The following is a 26,954-nucleotide window of genomic DNA, read 5'->3' on the forward strand; positions in this document are numbered from 1 at the left end:
GCCGTGACCCAAATAAGAATGTCTTATATATCATGGAAAACACTATACTCGCCACGTACCTATGACACTCTTGGCGAAGGACGCCCTCTTCAGCGTGGCCAGCCCCAGGTCCCCGATCTTGACGGACCCGGTCGGCCCCGTGATGAAGATGTTGTCACACTTCAGGTCGCGGTGGATGATGGGCGGGGCTCTGGTGTGCAGGAAGTGCAGCCCTTTCAGGATCTGTCGGCACCACGAGCGCAGCACCTTGATCTTCATCACCTTGAAACGCTTCAGGTACCTGCGGCGAGAGACGCACAACACGTTAGCATTAGCAGCTAGCAGGTTAGCTGCTGAATGAACCACTTGCTCATGAGCTACAAAACTACATCGTGGGCTGTATGGTTTTAATATAAAAAGGACAGACTAAAAGCTGTTATGTAAGGATTAAACCACTCGGAGCCGCGTTAGTCGGTTCTAACGCCCGACACAGTGTTGTTCCTCCTGCATTATAACGTCTAACGCGGCTCCTCGTTGTTTAATCCGCTTATACCAGGGTCCCACAAACCTAACATTTATAATAAATGTGTTTTTCATTGACTAAAGTCACTAAATCTGCCAGACTACGGGACTATTTTGTGTGGGTTATTAGCCGGTCACTGAAGGCTGGTCTCAGAGCGAGTCATTCTCCGCAGCTATTACGAGGATCTCAGTCAGGCTCAACGACACAACATCAGCACAGAATCACAACACAACAGGACTAACCCGGAAACACTTTTCCGTGAAAAAATGACAAAAAAAATGACAAAAATAACAAAAAAAATGACAAAAAATGACAAAAAATGACAAAAAAATGACAAAAAAATGACAAAAAAATACAAAAAAATACAAAAAAATGACAAAAAATGACAAAAAAAATACAAAAAAAATACAAAAAAAATACAAAAAAAATGACAAAAAAATACAAAAAAATGACAAAAAAAAAATACAAAAAAATGACAAAAAGTGACAAAAAATTACAAAAAAATGACAAAAAAATGACAAAAAAATGACAAAAAAATGACAAAAAAATGACAAAAAAATGACAAAAAAATACAAAAAAATGACAAAAAAATGACTAAAAAAATTACAAAAAATTACAAAAAAATGACAAAAAAATGACTAAAAAATTACAAAAAAATTACATAAAAATTACAAAAAAATTAGGGTAATCTCCGCAGCTATTACGAGGATCTCAGTCAGGCTCAACGACACAACATCAGCACAGAATCAACTCAAACTTTTATGTTTGACTTTACTAATCCAGACAAATATGCTTCAATGCAGGATCATTTTATGTACGCCTGAAAATGATGAATAGCCTTAAGCGTTTCCAATAGAAATGTAAAGCTCATATGTTATTAACAGTAGCTAACCTAGCTGCTCACTCTCCTCTACAAACATTTAGCAAACACTAAATCCATCTCATACGTTCCTGTCAGTCACTAATTACGCCTTTATCTGACTCAGCTGTGTCAGGCGTTGCTATGGCGACGCCACAGCGGAGTCACATCCCAGTGATTTAACTACCGGACTACGTGTGCGGTTACACCAAAATAATGCACCAGCCAATCAGAATCCAGCATTCACCCAGACCAGGGTGTAAAGTGGCGTAATAAAGCAACCAGGGAAACAGCTGCACAAGCAGAGTGGGTTCAGTTTAAAAACGTTAACCATCGTCTCTGTGAATGATCTGAAGCGTCCGGTCACCATTTCACGTTCGATAAATAAATAAACCAAATAAAACGTTTTTTCATTTGTAAATTAAAAGTTCTCGGACGATCTTTCCTCAGACATTCCAATGTACGGCAGCTTCTGTTTCCCTAAAAAAAGGGCGGTAACCTTTAGGCACCGCTGATGTGACGTAGACATTGCTCCATCTATGCACTACAGCAGGGGTCAGGGGTCAGGGGTCGGCAAGTCTGCTCAGTGGAGAATAGGGCTGCTCGATTATTGAAAAAATAAAAATTACGATTATTTTTGTCATAATTGAAATCACGATTATTTAAACGATTATTTGTTGCCTTTAAAAAATCCATCAAAAAAGTGACAAAAATCCAGCAAAAAATGACAAAAATCCAGCAAAAAAAATGACAAAAATCCATCAAAAAAATGACAAAAATCCAGTAAAAAAGTGACAAAAATCCATCAAAAAAGTGACAAAAATCCATCAAAAAAATGACAAAAATCCAGCAAAAAAAAGACAAAAATCCAGCAAAAAAATGACAAAAATCCAGCAAAAAAATGACAAAAATCCATCAAAAAATGACAAAAATCCAGCAAAAAAGTGACAAAAATCCATCAAAAAAAGACAAAAATCCATCAAAAAAGTGACAAAAATCCATCAAAAAAGACAAAAATCCATCAAAAAAGTGACAAAAATCCAGCAAAAAAATGACAAAAATCCAGCAAAAAAATGACAAAAATCCATCAAAAAAGTGACAAAAATCCAGCAAAAAAATGACAAAAATCCATCAAAAAACTGCAAAAATCCAGCAAAAATCCAGCAAAAAAATGAAAAAAAAATCCAGCAAAAAAATGACAAAAATCCATCAAAAAATGACAAAAATCCATCAAAAAATGACAAAAATCCAGCAAAAAAAAAGACAAAAATCCATCAAAAAATGACAAAAATCCATCAAAAAAGTGACAACAATCCAGCAAAAAATGACAAAAATCCAGCAAAAAAAATGACAAAAATCCATCAAAAAAATGACAAAAATCCAGTAAAAAAGTGACAAAAATCCATCAAAAAAGTGACAAAAATCCATCAAAAAAATGACAAAAATCCAGCAAAAAAAGACAAAAATCCAGCAAAAAAATGACAAAAATCCAGCAAAAAAAATGACAAAAATCCATCAAAAAATGACAAAAATCCAGCAAAAAAGTGACAAAAATCCATCAAAAAAAGACAAAAATCCATCAAAAAAGTGACAAAAATCCATCAAAAAAGACAAAAATCCATCAAAAAAGTGACAAAAATCCAGCAAAAAAATGACAAAAATCCAGCAAAAAAATGACAAAAATCCATCAAAAAAGTGACAAAAATCCAGCAAAAAATGACAAAAATCCATCAAAAAACTGCAAAAATCCAGCAAAAATCCAGCAAAAAAATGAAAAAAAAATCCAGCAAAAAATGACAAAAATCCATCAAAAAATGACAAAAATCCATCAAAAAAATGACAAAAATCCAGCAAAAAAAAGACAAAAATCCATCAAAAAATGACAAAAATCCATCAAAAAAGTGACAACAATCCAGCAAAAATGACGATTATGCTAATTTTGTAATGTTTACTCCAAGTAAAGCATCACTTTCTACAGATGCCAGTGTTTACATCACACACACTGGGAAAATGTCCATCTTAAATCAGATAAATGACTTAAAATCACTTGAATGAAGGTTTTTTTATGTTAAATTTGAGTCGGTTTGAACTGATCTCGATATTTTGGTGTAAAATGGGAAACACAAGAGTAAAGTGCTTAAAAAACAAACTTTAAAACAAAAAAGCCTGTGATAGAAGTGATTTATGGTGAAAAATATGTCTGTAATCAAGTAATCAGTGCGTTCTGTCCCGAGATTATGATTTAATAACAGACGATCTTATGCTCCTCATTAGTGACAGCCTGATCACGCCGAGGTCACCCATTCCTTCAGGACCATATTTCAAACCGTGTGGCTTCCTGTTGATCTCACTTGGACACCAGCAGTTTCTCTGTTACATAAACTTCAGCTTTTCCCTTTGGGCCACACTTAAAGAAACGTCTCTGAAGCTTAAACAAACAAAACGACTGAAAGACGAGTGTTACATAAGCCATGACTTCTTCAGTTCAAAGCTCTCAAAGCCCACAATGCATTTCTCCTCTGCGTTGTTTCTAGTACGATTTGTCCATCTGGTTTGGCTTCTTTCGTTCACTTCCAAAAACATGATGAATTGACACTGCAGGTGAAAAGGGAAAAGATAGATACATATTTGCAGTGCATATGCCTCCATGTTCCAGCCATGTCCTAATGTGTAGAATGAGCTCAGACCTGTTCACCACAACTGCCTCTAACATCCTGCCCTGTCACTCAGGAAGGAGTGCCGTCATGCACGAGCTTAATATAGAAGGAACAGTTACACGTAAGACCTGAGGTGGCAGTAGTGAGTATAAAAATGACCATCTTGCATCTTGCTGGGAAATGTGAAAATATTGACAGTGTTTTCCACATTTCAGCGTCATGTCTGCCTGTCTGTCTTTCATGTTCAGGTCTCTGCTTTATTAATACATGTTTCTTCAAAATTCTCTTGGGGCCAAAGGTTTTATGCTGGAGGGCCGGATTTAGCCCCTGGGCCTGACGTTGCCTGCCCCTGATATAGGCCTGTAGAACGCTGTGATGTCACCTGCGACCCAGACCCACCGTTCTGGATTGATATGGTTCAATAAACATTGTTCATGTTCTGAAATGGTGGTTAATATCGCTCTCTAATGTTTTACTCTTAACTTAATCCTTATCGTTTCAATTCTTGGGCCTCTCCTTTTTGCACTGTACATAAATGATTTACCAAACATCTGTCCGGGCGCAGGTTTCCAAATGTGTGCAGACGATACAGTTGTCTTTGTGAGTGGCAAAAGTGTTGAAGCCGTTACTGCGCAGCTGCAGAAACACCTTAACTCTGTGTCAGTGTGGTTTCAAAACTCAGGACTAACACTGAGCCTGAGTAAGACGGTGTCAGTTTGTTTCGCTTCCAGATCACACCCCGTGGAAGAACTGCATCTGACAATAAACGGTCAAGACATTCCCCAGGTTAAAGAGGTTAAATATCTGGGCCTAATCTTGGACTCCCATCTAACATTTGAAAGTCATGTCACAAAGATCACAAGAGCAGCCAAATCAAACCTGTACAGTTTCAGAATCACACGGGGCTGTTTACTATTTCATGCAGCAGGTGTGTTTATGCAGCAATGATTTTCTCTCATCTTAGTTACTGCAGAACCTCTTGGTCACAGGCAACAGCCACAACAGTCAGGCCTTTAAAGGAATAGGCCACCGTTTTTACATACTAAGATATGTTCTTACCTAACCTTAGCCGAGTTAATATATCCCCGTCTGGTCTTTGTCCGTGCGCTCACACATACGCAGCCTCTCCCACATGTCACATAGCTCCAAAAAAGCTCACGATAGAAGCTACCAAGCTCTTCCACGTGTTCCCTATTTAAATAAAGTTACGTCAAGTGTTTTCATGCGAAGTATATTTACACAGAAATGTAACATGTGGATTTTATAAGCAGATAAAAAGGGGGACTATATTGTGAGGCGTAATGATACAGGAGCACAGCGTCCGCGCAGTAACTCCTAAAGGTTATTGACGGAAGTGAGCGGGGAAGTCTTTAGGAGTTACTGCGCGGACGTTTTACTCCTCGTATCATTACGCCTCACAATATAGTCCCCCTCTTTATTTGCTTATAAAATCCACACGTTACATTTCTGTGTAAATATACTTCGCATGAAAACACTTCACGTAACTTTATTTAAATAGGGAACACGTGGAAGAGCTTGGTAGCTTCTATCGTGAGCTTTTTTGGAGCTATGTGACATGTGGGAGAGGCTGCGTATGTGTGAGCGCACGGACAAAGACCAGACGGGGATATATTAACTCGACTAAAGTGAGGTAAGAACATATTTTAGTATGTAAAAACGGTGGCCTATTCCTTTAAGACTGATTTACAATAGAGCATTAAACATTGTAGATAAAACATCTGTCAGGACGCACCATTGTGGAGTGTTGCAGAGGCTAAACTTTCTTAACTTTGAAAATGTTATTAAATTCTGTAACTTAAAACGAATGTACGAATGTGTGCACAGCCCCTGATGTTCTCAGACGGCTCAGAGTTCCTCTTGGATCAGTGGCTCCATCACACGAGGAGCTGCTGATGGAAATGTGAAAGTCCCCGATAGGAAAAACACCTTTGGACAGTCGGCTTTTACCGTCCAGGAGCTGAACTCTGGAACTCTTTGCCTCCTGAGCTGAAACAGGACTTAGATCTGGGGGCTTTTAAAAATGAACTAAAACGTATTTTAAAAAGAGATCAAGTATGCAAATTAGCCTTGGCTATAAATGTTGTAGTGTGATACATGTTTATTGTTCACACATGTCCCTATCAAATAAATAGAATAAAATCGTTTAACACATTTACAGCAGTTTTGACTTATTCCTTCTCACATTGTCCTCTGCACTCCTCAGCTGGGAAGTCGATGCTGTTCTATTTTCATCTCACCACCTGAATTCCCACTGACAGTCCGTCGACTGAGAATCTCGGGCCCGTCGTCGGCGCCTCGTCTGATTTGTGAGCGGGTCTGAAGTCGGCGCTGACAGACTGGTTAAACCCGGGGGTGTGTGGAGCTGAGAGCAGCACAAAGGCCCCCCCCCCCACACACAGTCGCTCCTGCAGCTCACACATGGGAATCTCAGGGACGGCGGTTCATTTTCAGTCCATGTCAACCGGCGCCTCAGGTGAACGTCCACATACATTCTACTGTTGAGAATCGTTAAAGGGATGTTTCAGGATGTTTGACATAGGGCCTCATTTCCTCGTTATCCAGAGTGTTGCTGATTTATGGAGATATTCTTTTTTGTAATTCATGCAGTTCTTATGTTTGAAGAGTTTCGTGGTGCTAGGCTAGTGCTAGGCTAGTGCATGTCTATGGTATCAGCTAGCCTGCATTAAAAACAGTGTGACCCGCTCCACAGAGCACCTGAGACAAATCACTGATAACACCAGACTAACCATATACATGTCTGTGTCCATAGAGTCATGTTTGGAATATAACTGACCTGCATCACATGAATGATCACATTCTGAGGGACTATTTTCTCGCAGATCACTCCGCCGCCGCGTAGCTTATACAACCACGAAGCTGATGCTGCTCAGATATAAGGTATTTTAAATGACTCTATGGACACAGACATGTATATGGTTAGTCTGGTGTTATCAGTGATTTGCCTCAGGTGCTCTGTGGAGCGGGGCACACTGTTTTTAATGCAGGCTAGCTGATACCATAGACATGTGCTAGCCTTGCACTAGCCTAGCGCCACGAAACTCTTCAAACAAAAGAACTGCATGAATTAAAAAAAACAAATATCTCCATAAATCAGCAACACTCTGGATAACGAGGACATGGGGCCCTATGTCAAACATCCTGAAATATCCCTTTAAGGCGTGAACTGTCCCGGCAGAAGAGCCGCCGCCTTAAGTGTCGCTTTGGCCCTAGTGCTGTACGTTTTATTGGTTTATGTCAAGGTGATATTTAGTGACCTATAAATAAGCCACAGTTGTACTGATTTAAAAAAATAAATAAGTTTTGATGAAATAATGTAATGTAAGCATTAGTTAGCATTGCGCTAGCAGACTTTTCTTATGCAAAATAGACATATTTAGTCAATCGGTCAAATGAAGACGCGTGACAAACGACTCCACTAGAGGGCGCCATTTTGGCTGCGTGTCATAATGACGCCTGTCGTTGTGTTTTACTGCAGGAGAGAAGGAAGTCATTTTGCGTCCTCTGCTAATTTACTCAGCCTGCCCTCCCTGCCATCTTTTCCACCTATAGGAAACCTATAGAAACGCAGGTTTTGCCGTATTTTTTGGTCCAAATTGCTGCAGCAACGTCTACCTCCTACTACGGCGACGGCACAATTATTTGAAAACAAGACTCTGCCATATTTGAGAGTGTCGATATTAGCCAATCAACACACACGATTGATATAGCATTACTGTGGCATTGGATCAAACTGGCTCTCTTTAAAGTAGCCATTTCTTAGTTAGTTTAAAGAGACTTTTGAATTTAACATTTTATTTCGAGCCATAATCAAAACTATACAAACCGTGTTCAAGAACAAATACAGAGACAAGGGAACATGCCGTATCTGTCCAAGATCTTTACCTTTACATCACACTTCCTTTGCCCCATAATCGGTCAACAGAATAAAATAAATAACATTTTAGCTCGAAAAGGAGTGGGAAAAGACAAACTCATCTCCTCCCACCTCCATTCATATACTCTAAATCATCTAAATAATGTGGCTAAACTGACTTAGCTTAGCCCTTGGCAGCTTGTAGTAATGAAACAATTAAGTCAGTTTACCTGAGATGCAACAATGCATTACATTAAAGGCACACTGCGTAACATTTTGGACTATTCACCTTATTCCGACCCGCCCACTTTTGCCACTTTTTGCGTTGTCTCGGCGCCTCGTTGTCCAGACACTTCCGGTCGAGCGCGAAGCCCGTTCATTTTAACGGAGAACGAGGGGAAATATTCTCCGCTCAAATCTGATGTTTAGTCGATTGATTTGTGTAAAATGTTCATTTGCACCGACATGTCGACTCTGCAGCGTTTCTCTGTCGGCCTGAAAACGGCTTTGTTTTCCTGTAGTGACTGATTTTATGCGGATTCTCCAGCCCCATGTTAACACATAGGAGAAAAGGGGCGGGACAATACAATGGCGACGCCCACGCGAGCCTCCGGAATAAGGTGGATACTGTTGCCATCAGTACGAATGGACCAGCTCGACAGAAAATGCTAATTCTGCTGTGAGAAATCAAAGAATGGATTTGGACGGGAACCGAACCTGTTTAAATCTCAAATTCCGCTGCCTCTAGTCACCGTCTCCATGGAAACGAGCAGGAGACGCACCCACTCCCGGTAAAGTTATGTCACGTCTGAGGAAAGCTGAGCCGCTCACGGCAAAATCACATGTTTGTTTGAGGTGTTTGTCAATGTGACCAAGTGGATCAAAAGGAGAAATGACTGTCATATTATCTTTACATTTTGGACACATGGAAGAGCTCTCCCACTCATATTTACTGTGAATCACCAAAATGCTACATTTTAAGACGCCGCACGAAAAGTGTTTCTTTTGTAACCCAGTGTTATTAAAATGAAAAACTATCCTTATTTGAAAGAACAGAGAAGGTGAGAAAATAGCAACAAAACTGAGATGAAAACGATGATGGAAATGTGACAAAAAATGAAAAAAAAATTGATGAAAATGTGACAAAAAATGGAAAAAAAATTAAATAAAAAAAAGACAAAAAAATGGAAAAAATGTGACAAAAAATGACAAAAATATGAAGAAAAAAGACAAAAAAAATGACAAAAATGTGACAAAAAACTAAAAAAAAAAATATATAAAAAATGACAAAAAAAAAAAAAAAAGACAAATAAATTTAAAAAAAAAAAGTGACAAAAAATGACAAAAATGTGACAAAAAATGAAAAAAAAATTGATGAAAATGTGACAAAAAATGAAAAAAAAATTAAATAAAAAAAAGACAAAAAAATGGAAAAAATGTGACAAAAAATGAAAAAAATATGAAGAAAAAAGACCAAAAAAATGACAAAAATGTGACAAAAAACTGAAAAAAAATAATTATAAAAAATGAAAAAAAAAAAAAAAAAGACAAATACATTTAAAAAAAAAAGGGACAAAAAATGACAAAAATGTGACAAAAAAAATTACAAAAAAGTTATGTCATGTCTTAGGAAAGCTGAGCACACACAGCAAAATCACATGTTTGTTTGAGGTGTTTGTCAATGCTGAAAATATCTGTCATAAAATAAAAGCTTGTATTTCAATTTTAGTTTTTGGGTGAAATTCTACGCGGTGTGGCTTTAAGTCAACATTCACAAAATGCTGCACATAAACCGAGTGACCAAGTGGATCAAATGGAATTCCAGTTTGGAACATGATTGATCTCTGTTTCTCAAAAACAAATGAAATGGCTGTTATATTATCTTTACATTTTGGACACATGGAGGAGCTCTCCCACTCATATTTACTGTGTAACACCAGAATGCTACATTTTAAGACGCCTCACACAAAGTATTTCTTTTGTAACCCAGTGTTATTAACAGAGGTGGGAGTAAGTCACAAAATGCAAGTCTCGAGTCAAGTCCAAGTCGTGAAGGTCCAAGTCAATCGGTCATGGGGTCAAGTCAAGTCACCTCAAGTCACAAACGCCAGCGTGTCGACTTTTCATGTGCTTAATCTTCTCAAGATACCGTGATATTGAAAATTTAGGCTAAAATCAAACTTTTTAAAACCTCATGGATTTGGATTTAAGGTCGAATTAATATTTAAACGCCACAACATTCATTTGTATTTTTGTTAGTTTCTGGCAGTTTTTCTGTCAGTGGTTCCCCTGTGCTGCCCCAGCCCCTGTATACTCGGATTCGCCCCTGCTCAGAGTAGTTTCCCTTCAGTCCCGCTGTCACTGGGCTGTGGCGGATGCGTAAAATAGTCACTAAATTCTGTAAACTTTGTGTGAACGAATTAAAACATGGAAAAGCCCCAAGATTCCTGTAGATGAATCAGCTCTGACATGGTGGTTCTGGAGGCTCCGTCTGCGCTGTAGCTCCAGCCCATTGTTTCAAACGTTTTCCTGTCCGTAAATCTCCTCCTCTTCACTGTCTTTACAAAACTTTTAATGCATCCAAACAAATATTTCCTCCTGCCTTTAAACGCTGTATTGATCAGACGCTCCGTCAGGAAACCGAACACGCATGTGGATAATCACCATAATGTAAACAAAGATGCGCCGCTTTTACAAAATGAATCCTGATCTTTCGACAGTTTCACTCAAATAAATAATAACTATAAAGTCACAGCGAGTCATTGAGAGTCATTGGCCTCATGTCCAAGTTAAGTCTCGAGTCACAAACAGCAAGTCCCAAGTCAAGTCCTTTTGGAGCTTTGGTCAAGTCAGTCTCAAGTCCCGAAAATTGCGACTCGAGTCTGACTTGAGTCTCCCAATTAAAATGAAAAACTATCCTTATTTGTAAGAACAGAGAAGTTGTTCGGCTTCATCCCAGCTCTGCCTCATGTGGACACTCAGGCCCTTTCACTACAGAGATCATAAACCAAGCATACGTTAGCATTAGCTCTCAGTTCAACCATCAAACTCTTCACAGCCTCTGACCTCCTCCCTCTGACAGCTCCTGTCTGCTGCTCAGTCTGCATCAGCCTCCGATCTGCTCTCACACTCATCATCTGCTCTGGTCTCTTATTAAACTGGAGTCCAGCCAAATACCTCCATGCTATAGGTGCACGCAGACACCTGTGCCAACATAACTGTAGGAGCTATTTGTCAGTTTTTTGATTTAAAGCTAAAATGTCACTTTTTGTTTATTAGTTGCACATCAGTATGTTTTCTTTTTTGTTATGTAGTTTTTAATATGCTAAGTTAAGTCTAATTTGCTTACTTTTTGTTTTATTTTACTTGGTTAGTCTTTTATTGCGCACCTAGGGGATATAGGGGAGTAGCGCACATTGTCCAACACGCACCTGGGTGGGCTAATGGTTTTTTACCAGTCACGTCGGAGAGGCAGCAAGTAGGCCTTACATGAAATCTTGCTGTTTGCCGTCCAAATCTGGAAAATAAACCCTCTTTTTGAACCTTTAAGTTTGTTTGGACATTGCTCTCTTTTGAATGCTGCGTAAACCAAATACCCAGGGTGCGTCTGAAGTGTTTATTTGAAGTTTTCTTATGTCGCAGTTTAAGTTTAAGTTTTTGTTGACAAATACTCACTACATAAGTAAAAAACCTGCCCGTGGACCTAAAGGAGGATTCATCGGATCAAGATCTAAAGGATTACAATGGATTAATGCGCGGATGGCATCGTAAAGATTGTTTAATCCAACGCCTTTTGTTCTGTGGAGTCTTCAGCGGGAAAGTTGCCTCGCCCACAACAAACTAACAAATGCTCTGCTCTTCAAAGACAATGGTACGTAAAATGATTGCTAATGCTGTAAAGGAAAACGGCCAAACGATTGGAGTTTGATGATAGCGATCAATAAAAGATACACATTTGTCGACGAGGAATCAAAGGTTGGATTAATGCTGCAGTACCTTTACGCACCACCAGATGAACCGCACCAAGCTGACGCATACAACTTTGGAATGAAAGATTGAATTTGTTGCTCTGAACTCTTGTGCATCTCTTGAAAATTGAGTCATAAAAGACCACCTTTAAAAGTGTTGTTGAAAATGTCGGATGTCGCAAAAGCACAATCAAATGTTGAAAATGTACAAGCTTCACCCAAAAGGAGTCAGAAATTCACGTTTAAAGGATTGAGCTTGCAATTACAAACATGTCAAGAAAAACGGAATGCAAAGAACAAACAAGCCAAAAGGCTGATGGAGGATTTGAACATATTAATGGCTTCAAAGGACAATTCTAAAAATGTCGCTTCTCTTTTGGACGTGTTTATCCAACGTCACCAAGACGTAAAGGATGCGCACGATGCTTTCGTAAAATTGCCTTTACCTCCAGATGAACTTACAAGGCAAAACGAACACATTGCAAATAAAATGACTGTGTACTGTGAATTCACGGATCGTGTCAAAAGTTGGCTGCGTGATGTCGGTCATTCAAATGTGTCGCCAAACGCTGACTACGGTAAACCTGTTGATGATTTAAATCCAGAGGACAGTGCCTCGAATGTGTGCTGTACTAATAAGTCAAATGTTTCAAAGACGAGCTCTCAAGCATCGCATGTTTCTTCCATAATGTCAGCGCGCCTTAAAGCAGAAGTCGATAAAGCTGCACTGCTGGAGCGGGTTGCTGCTCTTAATAAAAAACATGAAATTGAAGCAGAGGAGGAAAAAATCCGTATTGAAAGTGAAAAACTTAAAAGGAAAAAGGAACAACTCGAACTTGAAACTCAACTTGCTGTTACAAACGCTAAGATTCATGTATTGGACATTAATTCATCTCAGTGTGGTTCAAAAGTTTCTCGTTACTCCAAGCGTTCTGATGGCATGAACTCTTACCTAAATAAAAGTTGTGCTACACCAACGTTAAATCCAAGTGCCCAAGTGTTTGTCCCGGAGCAAATGGAAACTGGTGCCAGTCATGTCACAACACTAGAACCACCTGTTGTTCGTCCCAAAGAAAAAATACATGACATGTCTCAAAATAAAAATGTTGCAGTCATAACTAAAGCTGTTCCGCCTGTCTCCTTTGAAAGTATCTATTTGCAACCATCTGTTGTTCGTCCCAAACAAAAGTCACCTGACATGCTGCAAAACAAAAATGTTCCAGTCATAACTCAAACTGCTCCGCCTGTATCAGTTGAAAGTGCTCATTTGCAATCACAAATAAATCAGTCCAGCATGATTGACATATTGCAAAAGCAAAATGACATCACTTCTATGTTGGTCCAGCAAAATATGAACTCTGTCCTGCCTTCTCGAACCATTCCAGTCTTTGATGGAGACCCACTTCAATATAAATCTTTCATCAGGGCGTTTGAGAATGGTGTGGAGATTAAAGTGTCCAGTTGGAGTGACTGTCTAAATTTTCTCGAACAGTACACCAGGGGGCAGCCGAGAGACCTGGTTCACAGTTGCCAGCATTTACCTGTTGAACAAGGTTATCAAAGAGCCAAAGATCTTCTTGCTGAGCATTTTGGGAATGAACATAAAATTGCACATGCATACATGGAAAAAATTGATAACTGGTCACCAATAAAAAGTGAAGATATACAAGCACTCCAGGCATTCTCATTGTTTCTCAGAGGTTGTTCAAACTTAACGGAACACATTGCTTATATGAGAGAACTTGATTTACCTACAAATATGAGAAACATCATTTTAAAGCTTCCTTACAAATTGCGGGAACGATGGAGAACTGTGGCTTGTGAACTTCAGGAGAGAAATGGTCAAAGAGCATTATTCACTGATCTAGTTGCATTCATTGAAAAGCAAGTTAAAATTGCATCTGATCCACTCTTTGGCAACATCCAAGATCCACAGCACTCCACTCCCAAGAGCTCCAATAACAGCTACACAAAGCAAAGAAAAAAGGGAAGTTTTGCCACAAATGTAACAGAAGTAAACAAAAATGCAACAGGAAATAAAAACAAATTCTCTGCAAGTCAAAGCTGTTTGTATTGTTTAATGACAAATCATGTATTGGAAAAATGTTTTCATTTCAAAGAAAAGTCACACAAGGACAAAGTAGACTTTATCAAGGAAAAAGGAATTTGTTTTGGATGTCTCAAAGCTGGTCACACAAGCAAAGAATGCAGAAATCGAATGGACTGTGCTGTATGTCACCAAAGGCACCCCACTGTCATGCATATTGAACATGGCAATACAGTGTTCACTAAACACAGTCAACAACCAGCCAGCGCCTCAACTACATCCACGCAAACCTGTGGCCACATTGGGGCCGGTGATGAAGATCATTCAGTGCTGTCTATTGTAGCTGTACAAGTCAGGAGTAAAAAGTGCAGTTCACCTGTAAATACGTATGCATTTTTAGATCCTGGAAGCACTGGCACTTTTTGTACAGAAAGTCTTTCAAGAAAACTAAATGTGAAAGGCAAAAGAGCAAGTGTCTTGCTGCGAACAATGGGACACAAAAACATTGTGAATACAAACATAATATCTGGACTTGAAGTTGCAGCGCTTGATAATGATGATTATATTGAGCTGCCAGATGTCATGACACAAAAGACTATGCCTGTTTCCAAATGTAATGTTCCACATCAAGAGGACATACAAAAGTGGCCATATTTGAAAAGTGTAAAGCTCCACAACATTGATGCTGAAGTTGGATTACTTATTGGCACTGATGCAGCCAAAGTAATGGAGCCGTGGGAGCTGATCAACAGCCAGGACGAAGGGCCCTATGCTGTTCGGACCCGAGTTGGATGGGTCATTAATGGTCCACTTCGTGGTGAGAGCAAGAGTAAGATTGGCTGCTCTGTTGTCACTACAAACAGAATCTCTGTAGAACATCTGGAAAACATGCTAATTCAACAATATAATCATGACTTCAATGAGAAAACATCTCAAGAACAAATGGAAATGTCCAGAGAAGACATCAAGTTTATGAACATTATGAAAAATACAGTATCCTTAATTGATGGACATTATTGCATAGATCTACCGTTCAAAGTGGAAAATCCCACAGTGCCACTGAATCGCTGTGTGGCAGAACAACGTCTACAGAGTCTAAAAAGAAAGTTTGATAAAAACAGCTCCTTTAAAGCGGATTACGTCGCATTTCTAGAGGACATGATACAGAATGAATATGCAGAATTGGTTCCTGAGGACCAGCTGATGGACAGTGTTGAAAATGCATGGTTTATTCCACACCATGGTGTTTATCACCCAAGGAAAAACAAGCTGAGAGTCGTTTTTGATTGCCCTGCAATGTACAAGGGGACGTCACTCAACTGTCAGTTATTGCAAGGTCCTGACTTAACCAACTCTGTTGTTGGAGTCCTTTTGCGTTTTAGACAGGAGCCCATAGCAATAATGGCTGACATACAAGCTATGTACCACCAAGTTCATGTCCCAGAGAAGCACAGAAACTTCCTCCGCTTCCTCTGGTGGCCTAAAGGTGACACCACACAGACTCCTAAAGAATATCGCATGAAAGTGCATCTTTTTGGGGCTGTGTCCTCACCAAGCTGTGCAAATTATGCTCTAAGAAGAACAGCCGAAGACAATGCTCCTCATTTCTCATTTGAAGTGGTAAAAACAATCAAATCAAATTTTTATGTGGATGATTGTCTTAAGTCTCTGCCTACAGAAGAAGAAGCAATAAAGATGGTGCATGATTTGACAGCTCTCTGCAGCAAAGGTGGATTTACACTGTCAAAGTGGCTCAGCAACAGCCGTGCAGTGCTGCATACAATTTCGGATGACAACAAATCAAAAGAAATATTGGAAATGGATTTGGATGGAGATGAGCTCCCAGTAGAGCGAGCACTGGGGCTCCAGTGGTGCACTGAAAGTGACACATTTAAGTTCAAAACATCGCTTCAAGAACAGTCACACACAAGAAGAGGGATACTGTCAGTGGTGAGCTCACTGTATGATCCTCTGGGTTTTCTGGCCCCGTTCACAATTACTGCAAAGCTACTACTCCAAGAGCTCTGCAGGAGAAACTTGGGCTGGGATGATCCTGTACACTCTCATTTCTCCAAGCAATGGTGTGGCTGGTTAGAAGACCTGAAAAAGATGTCAGAGTTTAAAGTGGAAAGGTGCATGAAGCCTAATAAGTTCTGTCCTGTAGCAGCTCAGCTTCACCACTTCTCTGATGCAAGCCAAGTGGGCTATGGCACAGTGTCCTATTTAAGATTTCAAAATGGCAACAACATCCACCTCACATTCCTTCTGGGAAAGGCCAGAGTTGCTCCTCTCAAGCAGACCACCATTCCTCGTTTGGAGCTCACCGCCGCTGTCCTTGCTGTCCATATGGACCAACTGTTACAAAGAGAGCTGCATCTAAAGTTGGAGACATCTGTTTTCTGGACTGATAGCACCACCGTCCTGAAGTACATCAGTAATGAAACAAAGAGATTTCAGACCTTTGTTGCAAACAGAGTCTCTGTCATTCGAGAAGCTACACATGTGGATCAATGGAGATATGTGAGCTCTAAAGAGAACCCAGCAGACGAGGCATCTAGAGGAATGAGAGCAGAAGACTTTTTGGGGCACAGCAGATGGATTTTTGGCCCTCAGTTTCTATTGGAGCATGAAGACAAATGGCCTAAGCTCAATGTAATACACGATCCTGTTTCTGCTGATGACCCTGAAGTAAAGAAAGATGTGACAGTCAATGTTGTTATGAAGGAAAAGGACGACATTACCATTTCCTTCATCTTACACTTTTCATCATGGGAGAAGTTGAAACGTTCTGTGTCTTGGTTTTTGAAAGTGAAAGAGCTACTTAAAGTGCTGTCTGAGAAAAGAAAAGAGTTTGCAGCCACAACACATCTTACAGAAGAAAATGATAACGCCAAAGCCAAAAATGTGACACAGAAAATGAAACATTTCAAAACGACACTAAAGAAACAATATCTGACAGCTGAAGATTTGGCTAAAGCAGAGCAGTGCATAATTCTGTTTGAGCAGCATCACAGGTTTGAATCTGAGATTTCGTTACTCAGAGCCACAAAGAACATCTCAAAGGAGAGCAAGCTCTATAAGTTGGATCCATTACTGGACAATGGAGTACTCAGAGTTGGTGGCCGTCTGAAGAAAGCTGCTTTGCCACTGGAAATTAAACATCCTGCCATCCTGTGTAAGGACATGCATGTGGCAACATTAATTCTGCGCCATATTCACCATCAACTAGGCCATGCAGGAAGAAACCACATGGTGTCCAGGCTGAGGCAAAAATACTGGATAATTAATGCAAACTCTGCTGCCAGAAGAATTCTGTCTGAATGTGTCACCTGTCGAAGAAACAGAGGAAAGTTAATTGAACAAAAAATGGCTGATTTGCCTATGGAGAGAGTGAGACCAGATAATGCTCCGTTCACAGATATTGGAGTAGACTATTTTGGTCCATTTGATGTCAAAAAAGGTCGGACCCTGTTGAAAAGATATGGGGTCATTTTCACTTGTTTGACCAGCCGTGCAGTCCATTTAGAAGTCGCATACACTCTGGATGCTGATTCTTGCATCAATGCAATAAGAAGATTTGTATGCAGACGTGGCCCAGTCTCCTCCATCAGATCAGACAACGGCACAAATTTTGTGGGAGCCAATAGAGAGCTCAAAGAAAGCCTTGTTGCATTAAATCAGGAAAAAATTCAAGGCGCTATGGCCAGGGATGGCATTACATGGCACTTTAACACCCCTTCAGCTTCACATCAAGGTGGCGTCTGGGAGCGCCTGATTCGTTCAGTCAGGAATATTCTCACCTCTGTCCTCAAGCTGCAGATTGTGGATGATGAGTGCCTCCAAACTGTGCTTTGTGAAGCTGAGGCCATCTTAAATGACAGACCTCTCACACCAGTCTCTAATGATCCAGATGATTTTGAAGCCCTCACGCCAAATCATATCTTAACACTAAAGGGCAAACCCGTCATGCCTCCTGGACTTTTTGAAAAACAGGATTTATACCTGAGGAAAAGGTGGAGACAGGTACAATACATGGCTGAAATATTCTGGAAAAGATGGATCGAAGAATACTTGCCCATCATGCAAGAGAGACAGAAGTGGATAAGGCCGAGAAGAAATATCTGTCCTGGAGACATAGTGCTGCTTGCAGACGCCACTGCCCCCAGAGGACGTTGGCAGATGGGGAGAGTCTTGGCCGTTAACATGGATGCTCGTGGCCTGGTCCGTTCTGTGCAGCTGAAGACTAAAACCAGTGTACTGGACCGGCCTGTGACCAAGCTCTGCCTGCTGCTGGAAGCTGCTATGGACTAAAACTCTATCTGTCTTACCTCCCACTGCTCTATCTTGCTTTCTATCCTGTCACTAATGTATATTTTTGCAGTCAGAAGAAAAAGAAGAAAAACTTAAGGATAATGCATCTCACATAATATATGACTGACATGGCCGTTAGAATAGCTCCTTTTGATTAATGAACCAGTAATTGTGATTGAATGCACAATTAGGGGCCGGAGTGTAGGAGCTATTTGTCAGTTTTTTGATTTAAAGCTAAAATGTCACTTTTTGTTTATTAGTTGCACATCAGTATGTTTTCTTTTTTGTTATGTAGTTTTTAATATGCTAAGTTAAGTCTAATTTGCTTACTTTTTGTTTTATTTTACTTGGTTAGTCTTTTATTGCGCACCTAGGGGATATAGGGGAGTAGCCACATTGTCCAACACGCACCTGGGTGGGCTAATGGTTTTTTACCAGTCACGTCGGAGAGGCAGCAAGTAGGCCTTACATGAAATCTTGCTGTTTGCCGTCCAAATCTGGAAAATAAACCCTCTTTTTGAACCTTTAAGTTTGTTTGGACATTGTTCTCTTTTGAATGCTGCGTAAACCAAATACCCAGGGTGCGTCTGAAGTGTTTATTTGAAGTTTTCTTATGTCGCAGTTTAAGTTTAAGTTTTTGTTGACAAATACTCACTACAATAACATACACTCCATTCATCTCCAGGCCAGCACTGGAACTCTTTCAGGACCACATTTCCACCAGAGGGTTTGTTTGGACCTATGAAGCATATAGAGCAGGGGTGCCCCCGAAACAATTCTGTTGGCCCGCCAGAGAGTGACTTTTGCGCTGCGTGTGGTTAATACTAACTCTCTTCCATTCATTCTCAATAGTAAATATGGATGCAGTACACTTTTTGACCACCAGCGTCAAATTGGGGGCGCTGTTTCCCTCCTTTCACAAAGTTAAGGAAACACTACAGAGCGTTGTAGCATCAACTTTCACAGTTTTTCCATTTTTTTCAATTGATGCTGAACTGACACTTTCAAAATACTCTAACGCGGCATTTTCTTTGAGTGAACGAATGAGGTAAAGTCATTCGTGACATTTTTGTGACATTTTTGCCACTTTTTCATCAATTTTTCGTCCCTTTTTTGTCCATTTTGTATCACATTTTTGCCATTTTTTTGTCCATTTTTTGTCACATTTTTGTAATTTTTTCGTCATTTTTTTGTCAATTTCTTGTCACATTTTTGTCATATTTTTGTCACATTTTTTGTAATTTTTCGGGGTTTTTTCTCTCTCACATTTTTGTCATTTTTTGGTCACTTTTTTTTTTTTTTTTTTTTTTTTCCGTCAATTTTTTGTCACATTTTTGTAATTTTCTTGTCACATTTTTGCCATTTTTTTGTCACTTTTTTATCACATTTTTGTCACATTTTTGTAATTTTTTGGTCATTATTTTGTCACATTTTTGTCATTTTTCGTCAATTTTTGGTCAATTTCTTGTCACATTTTTGTCATATTTTTGTCACATTTTTTGTAATTTTTCGGGGGGTTTTTTCTCTCACATTTTTGTCATTTTTCGTCATTTTTTGTCATTTTTGTGACATTTTTGCCACATTTCCATCATTGTTTTCGTCGAGAAAATGTGCTCGGTTCAGGTGGGAGTTAAGCGGTTAATGCTTTACACAACTTGAAATAGTGCCTTTATATATATATTCTTTTATAGCATGTTAGCCTTTAGCTTCAAAACAAACTATCAATCCTTCAGGATCACAGGCGTCTCTGATCTGAACTTCATGATTTGAACACAGTAAATGATCGTCTACCGGGAACTCACCGCTCACCTACTGTGCTGTAGATACAGGTTTTTTGGGTTTTTTGCACTAAATTGTTACAATGGTTGAGGCTTTTGCCATAGTTACCATTTGTTTTAATATAGCAGGTCATTTCCATATATAGAAACAAATTCAAATGTAGGTTTTCGGAAAAAAAATAAAATAAAGTAACTTTATAATTTGCAGTTATATGTGTTTTTTTTGTGCTTGTCATCACCGTGTTTGGCCCGCGACTCACAGGCACTTTTTCATTTTGGCCCTCGGAGACAAAAAGTTTGGGCACCCCTGATACAGAGCAACATTTACTTTTTATGTGTATTTAATAAGTAAAACACAAAAGATTTACATGAACTTCTATACATTGAAGAGCAGTGTTCTGATGCTCCACTGGAGGGCGCTGATACACTTTGAGCCAGTGTCCTCATGGAGCTCTGCCATGTCCACACAGCCACACTTCCCTTTATGTTCTAACAGTTATACAGATATTGTGATTAAAAGAAAATGGCTAATCCTGAAAGAATGCCATGAAGTTGAGTTTCTCTTGAAAAGGATGTATTTGCAGAGCAGCGTTTCCTTTCACTGTGGCTGTGGGAGAACGTCCAGAATGATCCGCTCCCAAAGCACGGCTCGTTTCAGCGGCGGGACCGATGAAACGAGCCGTGAGTGTCTGGAATGAGAGGAATCTGCAGCAGAAGCACAGCTGGCAGGTGACGGGACAGACAGGCCGACGCAGGGGGGGGGACACACGGGCCGACGCAGGGGGGGGACCAGGGAACGGGTTCACACTGTAGACTGATACATAATAGGCTTGTTGCACAATGTGGCTACGCTAGTTCCTCTGAGCTGAAGCTGTGGGCGCTAGTACTTCCTGTTCGTATTCATTTCCATTAAGATGAGCTCAGACCGGTGAGTTCCTGGTAGAAATATTTCCATAGAGGAGACGTTTATGTTTGTGAGGATCAGGGAGTTTGTCTTGAAGCTAATTTAAACTCTTAACTCCAACCTGAACCAAGAGGATCTTTTTTCCTCATGTCATCAGACATTTTTTTTTCCATCATTTTTGTCACTTTTATTTATTTTTTTTCATTTTTTCGTCAATTTTTTGTCACATTTTTAGCACATTTTTGTCACATTTTTGTAATTTTTTGGTCAATTTCTTGTGACATTTTTGTGACATTTTTGCCACTTTTTCATCAATTTTTAGTCCCTTTTTTGTCCATTTTGTATCACATTTTTGCCATTTTTTGTCAATTTTTTGTCACATTTTTGTCATTTTTTCGTCAATTTTTTGTCAATTTTTTGTCACATTTTTGTAATTTTCTTGTCACATTTTTGCCATTTTTTTGTCACATTTTTATCACATTTTTGTCACATTTTTGTAATTTTTTGGTCATTATTTTGTCACATTTTTATCACATTTTTGTAATTTTTTGGTCAATTTCTTGTGACATTTTTGTGACATTTTTGCCACTTTTTCATCAATTTTTCGTCCCTTTTTTGTCCATTTTGTATCACATTTTTGTAATTTTTTCGTCAATTTTTTGTCACATTTTTGTCATTTTTTTGTCACATTTTTATCACATTTTTGTCACATTTTTGTAATTTTTTTGTCAATTTTTTGTCAATTTCTTGTCACATTTTGTCATATTTTTGTCACATTTTTTGTAATTTTTCGGGGGGTTTTTTTCTCTCACATTTTTGTCATTTTTCGTCATTTTTGCCACATTTCCATCATTGTTTTCGTCGAGAAAATGTGCTCGGTTCAGGTGGGAGTTTAGGGGTTAATGCATTACACAACTTGAAATAGTGCCTTTATATATATTTTTATAGCATGTTAGCCTTTAGCTTCAAGACAAACTATCAATCCTTCATGATCACAGGCGTCTCTGATCTGAACTTCATGATTTAAACACAGTAAATGATCGTCTACCGGGAACTCACCGCCCACAACGTAATCTTTAGAAAATATGATTATTATTCCAGGAAAAGAAAACAGACAGGAAGTCCAGGCGCTCACACCTTCAGGTCAGAGGAGCTAGCATAGCCACACCGTGCAACAAGCTAATAGATACAGACGAGGGCTGTCACGGTGTGAACATTTTACCTCACGGTTATTGTGACCAAAATGATCACGGTTTTCGGTTTTATCGCAGTGTTTTTTTAAATGTGTGTTAATATGTTCAGAAGCATTGATCGTCCTGCACAAACTGAAATAGTTTCAAAAAAGTTTAACAGTGATTATTATATAAAAAAACACAGACAAAGCCTTTTCACATCAAAGTAAGTAAGGGATAATGTATAGAACGCTGGTCATTATCGGGAAAATAAGCACCGACAGGGAGAACCGGTCTTGTTTCACCCTGAAGGTGCTTATTTTCCCCATAATGACCAGCGTTCTATACATTATCCCGCTTATTATTTGGCCATTTGCAACTGAACACACAACATAAACCTCGTACACTTTTATGAAGGTCCAAAGGTTTATTAAATGACTTCCGCGACAAATCGTTCCCAAAAGTTTGCGCGTTGCTCGGCGACGTTTTGCTAGGCTAGAAGCAGCAAGGCTAGCAGCTAGCAGCTAGATGCTAAATGCCTTTCACTGCTTCATCTGAACACGCGAGGACTGACGAGTGAGGGGAAACTTGGACATTGAAAAGCACATGGGACACAACAGTTGTTTAAAGGGACTATACAGAGTTTAAAATGTAAAAAATGTGTGTTTTCCTCCCTCTACATGTTCCTCCATGTCCTAATGTGAATGAGCTCAGACCTGTTCACCACAACTGCCTCGAAAATCCTGCACTGTCACTCAGAAAGGTGTTACTTCGGGTCTGAAGTGCCGTCATGCACGAGCTTAATATAGAAGCTGCAGTTACTCGTATGACCTGAGGTGGCAGCAGTGAGTATAAAATGGCCAACTTGCATCCAGCCCCTTTAAGGATGATGAATTGTGAAGTAGAGCGTTAACGTTATCGTGATTTAACCTCTTAACCTCCAGCACATTTTCCACAGTTCGGCATTACTCAAATCTAGAAGCATCTTGAAAAAACGCGTTAAAATAGAGACGAAACAAAAAGATGTGATGAAAACTGACTTGTTTCCCTAAAGAAATCCTTTCCTAGTCCCTCTGGGAGTCACCAATACACACCCATGGAATCACGAAGAAGAAGCTAACAGGCTAACGGGCAAAGCTAACTGCGGGCTAGCGCCACTTAAACAGTATTTACAGCCAAGTTTGAGTGAAATGAATGATCTCCATTGTGTAAACGGATGAACAATATCCGTCTCTCCCTTTGTCTTTTCTGTCAGCGTAGGATTAAATGTCACGGACAAGTAATGAGTAAAAAACCTCAACATGTAGTTACGATTGGTCCAGAAACAGCAGTAAAGGAAGTGACTTGGTTGTTTCAGCTCAGATAAATAATTTTTTTACAAATTTTTTTTTACACATTTTTCCAATTTTCTCCAATTTTTTCTCCAATTTTTTTTTCTTCTTATTTTGCCGCAATTTCTTCCAATTTTTCCCGTATTTTTTCCCCAAATTATTCCCAATTTTTCACACATTTCTTGACATTAGAGATGAGCCCGATATTGTACATTTCAAGATTTAACACACATTATTGTTCTGTTTTCCGGCTTTAGATGAGAAATGTTTTAATAAAGGCATCGAATAAAGTATTGTTCAGGCATCGATATCGAAAACCGAGTATCGCTGAAGTACTGGTATATATATTTTTTTTTGTACAGTACCAGCCCGATAGTTTAATCAGCAGGGGTGGACTGGCCATGTGTCCGTTCTGGAAGAGCACAGAGGGGCCACCGGTCCCGCCTCAACCCAGCTTTACCCAAATCTAAAAGCTAAAAAGAAAAGCATCAAAATAGCCAGAAATTTATCATTATTTATTATTTATATGAATGATTTTGCTTCTGTTTCTACGACCGCCTTTCCCGCTCTTTTTGCTGATGATGCCGATCAAAAAAATAATAATAAAAAGCCGAACTGGGGAAAAAGCACTCGTTAATGTTCAGGCGGTAAGGGGGGGTCAGAGGTTAAAAACCCCTTAACTCCCACCTGAACCGAGCACATTTTCTCCAGTTTGGCTTTACCCCAATCCAAAAGCTTCTGGGGAAAAGGTGGGAAAATAGCGACAAAACTGAGACGAAAACGATGATGGAAACGAGACAAAAATGTGACAAAAAATAAAAAATAAAAAATAAAAAAAAGACAAATAAATGACAAAAAATGTGACAAAAAATGACCAAAAATTTAAAAAAGAAAAAAGAAATTTAAAAAGGACAAAAAAATGAAGAAAAGACAAAAAAATGACAAAAAATTTAATTACAAAAAAAGACAAATAAACAAAAAAAAAATGTGACAAAAAATGACAAAAAATGTGACAAAAAATGACAAAAATGTGACAAAAAATGTGACAAAAAATGACAAAAAAATGACAAAAAATGTGACAAAAAATGACAAAAATGTGACAAAAATTGTGACAAAAAATGACAAAAATGTGACAAAAATGTGAAAAAAAATGACAAAAAACTGAAAAAAATGACCCAAAAAAACAACAAAAAAAAGACAATTTTTTTTTACAAATAATGAAAAAAGGACAAAAAAATGAAGAAAAAGGTGACACAAAATTTAAATGAAAAAAAAAAGAAAAAAAAAGAAAAAAGAAAAAAAATGTGACAAAAAATGAAAAAGAAAAAAAGACAAAAAAAAAAGGATTTTTTTTTTAAAAATGTGACAAAAAATGACAAAAAAATGACAAAAAAATGACAAAAAAGTCACAAATATGAGCTGAATCCCCAACAAAAAAATGATGGAAAAAAAATCTGATGACGTGAGGAAAACGATCCTCTCGGTTCAGATCGGTTCAGTAAGAGGTTAAAATATGTATTTGTGGAAGTGTCACATTTACACTAATTTGGGCCGGGCTGGTCAGAGTCCAGGGCTGTTTTCCGGTCCCGCCCCTGCTAATCAAATATGAGCCAAATAAATTATACTCCGTGCTGTACGTTTACGGCGCCGCCACATTTTCCTCTCAGGTTTCAGAGGTTTTGCACAAAAACAAAGCACATAACGGTTTCTTCGCTCAGAGTCACTCAGAGTCGCTCAGAGTCGCTCAGAGTTCCTCAGAGTTCCTCAGAGTCGCTCAGAGTTCCTCAGAGTTCCTCAGAGTTCCTCAGAGTCGCTCAGAGTTCCTCAGAGTTCCTCAGAGTTCCTCAGAGTTCCTCACAGTTCCTCAGAGTTCCTCAGAGTTACTCACGTTTTGAGCGTGCCAGACGTCATGAGCTCCGTCACCAGAACAATGCACTTCTTCCCTTTGCACGGCCCCTCCCAGGAGTCGTAAAAGCGCACAATGTTGGGATGCTGCAGCCCCTTCAGCATGCCGGCCTCCTCTTTGAACCGCTGCCGCTCCGACTTGGACAGCTTACGGTCCTGCACACAACACAAGATGACAACATGAAGTCAGATAATACAGGACGAGGTTTAGAAATAGATACGAGACTAATTAAAACCAGCATGAGCCTAAAGATTGATGATGTGGAGCGAGAAAGGGTGAATGAAAACACCGCTCATGTTCAATCCAAACTGTCCAAAACAACAGCTGTGTTACATAAAGCTCTGTATATTCTGTATTAGCTCTTTTTGTTCCATCCATCACCTGTTGTGTTGAAATATGGGGGCGCCTTCGCTACAAACACAAAACCTGTTTTTATTCTACAAAAAAAAGCCATAAGGAAAGTCAATCGTTCACCGTGTAATGAAGCAACAAAGGCAATATTCTGGAAATTTAAAGCAATTAAATTGTGTGATGAATTGACGAAAAAATAACAAAAATGTGACAAAAAAATGTGACAAAAATGTGACAAAAAAATGACAAAAATGTGCCAAAAAAATGACAAAAATGCGACAAAAAAGTGACAAAAATGTGCCAAAAAAATGACAAAAATGCGACAAAAAAGTGACAAAAATGCGACAAAAAAGTGACAAAAAAATGACAAAAAAATGATTAAAAAATGGACAAAAAAATGACAAAAATGCGACAAAAATGTGACAAAAAAATGACAAAAAAAAAGATTAAAAAATTGACGAAAAAATGACAAAAAAGTGACAAAAAAATTACAAAAATGTGACAAAAAAAGTGACAAAAATGTGACAAAAAATGGTAAAAATGTGACAAAAAAATGGCAAAAATGTGACAAAAATGTGACAAAAATGTGACAAAAAAGTGACAAAAAAATGACAAAAATGCGACAAAAATGTGACAAAAAAATGACAAAAAAAAAGATTACAAAATTGACGAAAAAATTACAAAAAAGTGACAAAAAAATTACAAAAATGTGACAAAAAAAGTGACAAAAAATCGACGAAAAAATGTGACAAATTTTTTTTTTTAAATGTGACAAAAATGTGACAAAAATGTGACAAAAAATGGTAAAAATGTGACAAAAAAATGGCAAAAATGTGACAAAAATGTGACAAAAATGTGACAAAAAGCACTTAAATTCTGTGATGGAGTCAGTCTGAACCGCTGTGTTTATGTACAAAGTCCACAGGAAAATACTGCCTGAAAATATACTTTGTCTGTTTGGGACCAGAAATATAACCTGAGGAGAGAAAACATGTTTAAAAAACAAACTTTAAAATGACACTATTTCGGTCAAAGGGGTCGACTTGTGGAACGATCTCAACGACGATCTGAAGAGGAGCAATTCCATTCATTATTTCAAAAAACAGTTTAAAACCTTAATCTTTGAGAAATATACAAAAAATGCTTAAGGAAATGTGGTTAAGTTAAGCTCATGCATTACACTGTAAACCCGGATAAGTTCAATACACTTAAATCGTTTGAGGAAACCGATTCCCATCAAATGGTTTGAGTAATTGACCCAAAACCCAAAAAT

General features: G+C 38.7%; 1 protein-coding gene across 1 annotated transcript in view; it reads right to left on the reverse strand.

The window, feature by feature from the left end:
* wnk1b (WNK lysine deficient protein kinase 1b) overlaps window positions 1-26,954 on the reverse strand; it is a gene marked incomplete at both ends in the record, with an annotated part of 239,842 nt that overhangs the window by 89,376 nt on the left and 123,512 nt on the right. The window contains 2 exons of the mRNA XM_079551457.1: window positions 60-280; window positions 25,313-25,485. Of these exons, the coding sequence (XP_079407583.1) occupies window positions 60-280; window positions 25,313-25,485 (394 nt within the window). The remainder of the gene's footprint in view (window positions 1-59; window positions 281-25,312; window positions 25,486-26,954) is intronic.

This window comes from Gobius niger, assembly GCF_951799975.1.
Source record: "Gobius niger genome assembly, chromosome: 2".
NCBI lineage: Eukaryota > Metazoa > Chordata > Actinopteri > Gobiiformes > Gobiidae > Gobius > Gobius niger.